General features: G+C 31.9%; 1 protein-coding gene across 1 annotated transcript in view; it reads left to right on the top strand.

Moving 5' to 3' along the window:
* The first annotated feature begins 211 nt into the window (after positions 1–211).
* The window catches only part of LOC108971826 (ion transport peptide-like), a 93,181-nt gene continuing 87,798 nt past the window's right edge, over positions 212–5,594 (top strand). The window contains exons 1-2 of the mRNA XM_018938129.1: positions 212–265; positions 350–410. Of these exons, the coding sequence (XP_018793674.1) occupies positions 408–410 (3 nt within the window). The 5' untranslated portion in view covers positions 212–265; positions 350–407. The remainder of the gene's footprint in view (positions 266–349; positions 411–5,594) is intronic.

The raw sequence follows: 5,594 nt of genomic DNA, 5'->3' as shown, positions 1-5,594 counted from the left end.
CAAAAGGGTTGCATCCCTTTCTGGCATCGTTATTATCTTTATGCGATTGTCTTGTGGGTGTGTTTGGTGTTCGTTTTTTTGTGCTACCGCGGAAGGTCGGAAGTGCGAGGAAGTGATGTGGCAATCGCGAGGATTAGCGCCTGCTCCTGCGACATGTCGACGGTATATAAGCCGCTTGTAAATTTCCTAAGTCAACACATCGCAAGCGACATCTGACCGCGTTTGGTGCTGCACACACAAAAACAAGTCAAAAAACCGAAAAAAGGTAATATATTTAACCTTAAGAAAGTCAACTGTTTCGGATTATCGGAATTTTAATTAARAAAGTGTTTTGTTTTTTAATTTACAGCTTGCAATCAGCAACACTTGCTTGTCGTTTACTTAAAATCAACAACAACATTAGCAAAATGGTAAGTGACATTAGTTTATACACAAAAGTAGTATAGTTTTAGGCGCGAACGCATTAATTTGTTTTCATTATAAAATTTTGTTAGAGTAATTTGTTAGTTAAGGGCAAAAAAAAAATTTCCATTTTTTAAATTCCGAAACAACAACTGCGATTAATTTGTTATTTAAGAACAAAACTTATGTATGTATAAAAAATTCCAKTTTTTAATTTCCGAATTCCAACAAATATAATAACTTTGACACCTAARATGAAAAATTAAATTTTCGATTTTTAATACAGTTCCAACTTGAAAAAAAAATTTTTTTAATCCGCAAATCGAAAGTAAGAATTAAGAAGATATTTTTTAATTTAAGTGTTGGTGTAGTAAATTTAAATAATATCCATTTAAAAAAATCCAAGAATTGTTTTCCCACAATTCCGGTCATTTCCGCGGGTGTTCTCACACAAACGSCTTAATATAGCCAAATAGAAATTCTAGTTGACCGTCTGTCCCACGAATATTGGAAAAATTGGTTTTTGAGAGGTTTTCGCGTGGTGTATTTGGTTTCGGCCTATTCTTCTTCCATTGCGATGATTGTTGACTGGTTTGCATTCTAAACTCATAAACCCTCATAATCTCATCGTATGATCAGGCATGTCCAATGAGACCTATTTGCAATACTCTTTTTGMAAAAATTTWAGCTTTATCGGGACGAGTCGAGCAAGAACGCGTTTCATACCCAAAATCATTCCAATGGACTCGCAATGTCGAGCTCTCTTGCCAACTCTGTAACACTTGCCTGACGAATTTCAAGCACCATATAATTCACTTGTTTCAATAATTTCATCAGTTGAAGAGGTCGAAAGTYGTCCCGAACGAGGCTTGTCTTCAAAGATCTCTCGACAGTCTTTGAAGTCTTTGTTTTTGTCAAAACTGAATATCCGTAAGCCTTTCCAACATTCGCAACGGTTCTACACACGAAATTTGGTTAGAAATACAAAATTTGRGATAAATTCTTTGTTCGATATATTTATTCATTGTAAAAAAAAACAACTCACTTAAAAAATTCGCAACTASCTTCTGATCAATTCGGTATTACGATTATTTTTCAACCGGGTTTTTAGTAAGTTTTTAATCCGATATTTGGTTCACAAAAAATATTTTGAATTAAGATTTTTGGGATTAGAAAACCAAAATTGATTCAAATATTAATTYTTAAAGTGTTATTTTCTATAGTTAATTCAAGCGTTTTATATAGTATAACATTCTTTAACATATACATACAAATATTAAAAATATAGATAGAAAGTTGCTTGGCATAAAAAGCTGAAACTTTTAATTTCATGCTTTTGTAAAGAAGAAAACAAGAAAAGAATTTGAGTTTAGATTTAACAACTCAAAATTATCTTTAAAAGTGAATTAATTTGAAGATTCCAGAATTATAAATGAGTTCATGTGGAAAAAAAAAATATAACGGAACCATGCTCATAAGTCTCAAAAAAGTTTTCATTTTAATTTTTTTGATAATAATAAATTTTTAATAAATGCTTCTTTTTACGAATGAGATATTTCCAATATAGCTTATGAAACATTTATATGCATGAGCTTTCTAAATTATTTCAATGTAAAACCTTTTTTAAAAAAGAAAAATTTTATTCCAATAGAAGAAAATCGGAAGCACAGTTSCAATTATGAATTTCTTACTTATTTTTAGCTGCCAAGCTAAATTTGTCATTAGAAAGCTTTCTTACACCCAACAACATCTTAATTGAATAAACCAACCGGCAGCTTGTCTATTACCCATTGTTTTCCTATCATGCCGATAATCTCATTATTTTATAATCATATTTAGATCTATTTCTTTTAAACCTGCGAACAGAAATACATTATTGACTACCGACTTAATATGACAGCTCTTTCGTTKTAGTTTGCTAATCCTGTCAATAACTCAATAAACACACTCATATACATATGTACATAYATGTGAATGTATATTCTAGTTCATACATAGAAGGCGTATAAAAAATAAGTGTGCATAGAATTAGCCTCATTAATAAGCACAGCCACTTCAACTATTTATAAAGAATCAATTGTTACAAAAATAGCAAATGTACGAATCAGACACATGTGTACAGTGTGGATGTTGTATCTTGCCTGTGTGTATAAATTTGTTTGTCATGCGAGAAACCGAAGACTTAGAAAACAAACTTGCCGCCGTTATTTGCTCATACAAAGTAACCGAGAAAAGCGTGTTCACAGTTATTTGCTTATTTATTTAAGGCAAGCAATATTAATAAGATTTGTGAATATAAAAAATTTCGGGATTGCAAAATTTTAATTTCGGGATCCCGAAAGTAGTAAATTTTAAATGTTTAATAAAATATTTAGAACAATTTTGAGACAAGTTTGTATTTTTAACATTGTTGAAATCCATAAATTTCGGGATTGAAAATTTTAACATCGGGATCCCGAAAGTAGAAAATTTTACAAGGTTTAATAAAATGTTAAAATAATTTTGAGGCAAATCAAAGTAAAAAAGGTGGATTTTTAACATTTTAAGAGGATTAGAGTTCAAGCATTGCCGAATATACATAGCAAAAAGTGGAGGAAATCCTATATCTCTGTTCCCTTCAAAATGGTGGTATGAAGTTCTCATTTACAGTATGCTCAAAGTTAACCCCTTTAACGTATTAACACAGCTCCTCTCTTTTGTAGTTTTGTAATACCCTACATGACTAACCAAATTTATTAGACTCTGATCTTTTATATCTTAAATCTTCTGCCTCCAAGAATATTTTTTCTGGTTAAAAATATGTTAACACAAAAAATCTATTTATTTTTATCGATAATTTGCGAATTGCCACTAGCGGGCTTAATTCGCTATAATCAAAAAAAAAATATATATATATATTATATGTATATAAATAAATATATATACGGAATACACTACTAGGTGTATTGTCAGTAGATTCATGCAAAAGTTCACATTTGATTCGATATCTCATTACAAACCACATTTCACAATCGTATTGCATTTTATATATAAATATATTGAGATTTGCGGTTTTTAATCGAAGAAATGTTTGTAAAAAACGAATAGTCGCTGCAATGCGGAGCTAATGCCCAGCATCTATTCTGCTTTCACATGTGYACATTCGACGGATTGTGGGCAGTTATTAAAGCGTTTAATATCTATTAACAACTGCACAAACACACACACACTCAGCCTCATGTACTCTATGGCACACTCATACACTCATCGCCTGTACTCCGCTTTTTTATACTCTCGCAACAAAGTTGCTAAAGAGAGTATTATAGTTTTGTTCACATAACGGTTGTTTGTAAGTCCTAAAACTAAAAGAGTCAGAGTAGAGTTGAAATCCGGATGTCTGTCTGTCCGTCTGTCTGTCTGTCCGTCTGTCCGTCCGTCCGTGCAAGCTGTAACTTGAGTAAAAATTGAGATATCATGATGAAACTTGGTACACGTATTTCTTGGCTCCATAAGAAGGTTAAGTTCGAAGATGGGCAAAATCGGCCCACTGCCACGCCCACAAAATGGCGGAAACCGAAAACCTATAAAATGTCATAACTAAGCCGTAAATAAGGATATTAAAATGAAATTTGGCACAAAGGATCGCACTAGGGAGGGGCATATTTGGACRTAATTTTTTTGGAAAAGTGGGCGTGGCCCCGGCCCCTACTAACTTTTTTGTACATATCTCGAAAACTACTATAGCTATGTCAATCAAACTGTGTACAGTCGTTTCTTTTAGGCATTTCCATATACCTGTCTCTTATACACATCTAGATGTGTATAAGAGACAGCTTTATCATGCGAGAGTATGAAATGTTCGGTGACACCCGAACTTAGCTCTTCCTTACTTGTTACGGCTATTTTAGTATCGACTTATATCGGCTTATTGCCGTATTTTGTACTTATTGCGGAGTTGTGTAGCTATTTTTAGACCGACTTTCATTCGCTTGCAGTACTCGTTAGGTATTACGGTTAGCAACCATCAACCATTGTTATTTATAGACCAATATATGTACCGATATATGAACATGTGAACATAATGCATGCATTTTTAAAACGCTCGTGGTGTCGATCGACACGACAAATGTTATTTAATAAATATTCGTATTAGAAAAATACATACTATGCAATCTAAATCGTCTTAACCTCAACAACAACAACATTTAAGAGGTGATAATAGAAAATAACTGGTGTGTTGTGATTTAATTTTGAGGACTTGAAAATGGTAATGTATTGAGAAATCACAGTTATTTTGCACCTAAATTGTCTGCAAATAATTTCGAAAAAAAATATCTTAACATGATGAATATAGTCAGTTATGAAAGTCAAACGTGTATTAAACGAAAATGCATTCCTGTATTAACTGGAATCGAGTAATTGTGCTATATTTCCACTTCTCTAAGTTCAAGATTACTGTTATTTGTTAACTACTATTGCAATGTGATTTTTTTCACAAGAAAAAAATTTCTTTCTCTAATYAGCCTTCTACAAATTTGTTTCAATACTGCTACAAGTTCGTTTTATCCCTACCAGATACCACATTAAACCAGGGCTAAAGTCTCTAAAATAGATAAAGTGAAATGATCAATTTATGTATGCATGACTATATAGTATAACTCATAAACTGACGCACATATTCGACCTAATATTTGTTAGAAAAACCAAAATCAGTTTATGTAGTATATGACACCTGTCTCTTATACACATCTAGATGTGTATAAGAGACAGGCATATATGACTATATAGTATAACTCATAAACTGACGCACATATTCGACCTAATATTTGTTAGAAAAACCAAAATCAGTTTATGTAGTATATGACACCTGTCTCTTATACACATCTAGATGTGTATAAGAGACAGGCATATATGACTATATAGTATAACTCATAAACTGACGCACATATTCGACCTAATATTTGTTAGAAAAACCAAAATCAGTTTATGTAGTATATGACACCTGTCTCTTATACACATCTAGATGTGTATAAGAGACAGGCATATATGACTATATAGTATAACTCATAAACTGACGCACATATTCGACCTAATATTTGTTAGAAAAACCAAAATCAGTTTATGTAGTATATGACACTAGGGTAGTATCGACCTGATTTTATTTATTAAATATTATTACACCACATACTAAAAAATATTCTCTAGATTTTATT

The sequence above is a fragment of the Bactrocera latifrons genome, unplaced genomic scaffold (assembly GCF_001853355.1).
Source record: "Bactrocera latifrons isolate USDA-ARS-PBARC rearing strain unplaced genomic scaffold, ASM185335v1 scaffold_36, whole genome shotgun sequence".
Lineage (NCBI taxonomy): Eukaryota > Metazoa > Arthropoda > Insecta > Diptera > Tephritidae > Bactrocera > Bactrocera latifrons.
This window is presented reverse-complemented; position numbering and strand designations above follow the sequence as displayed.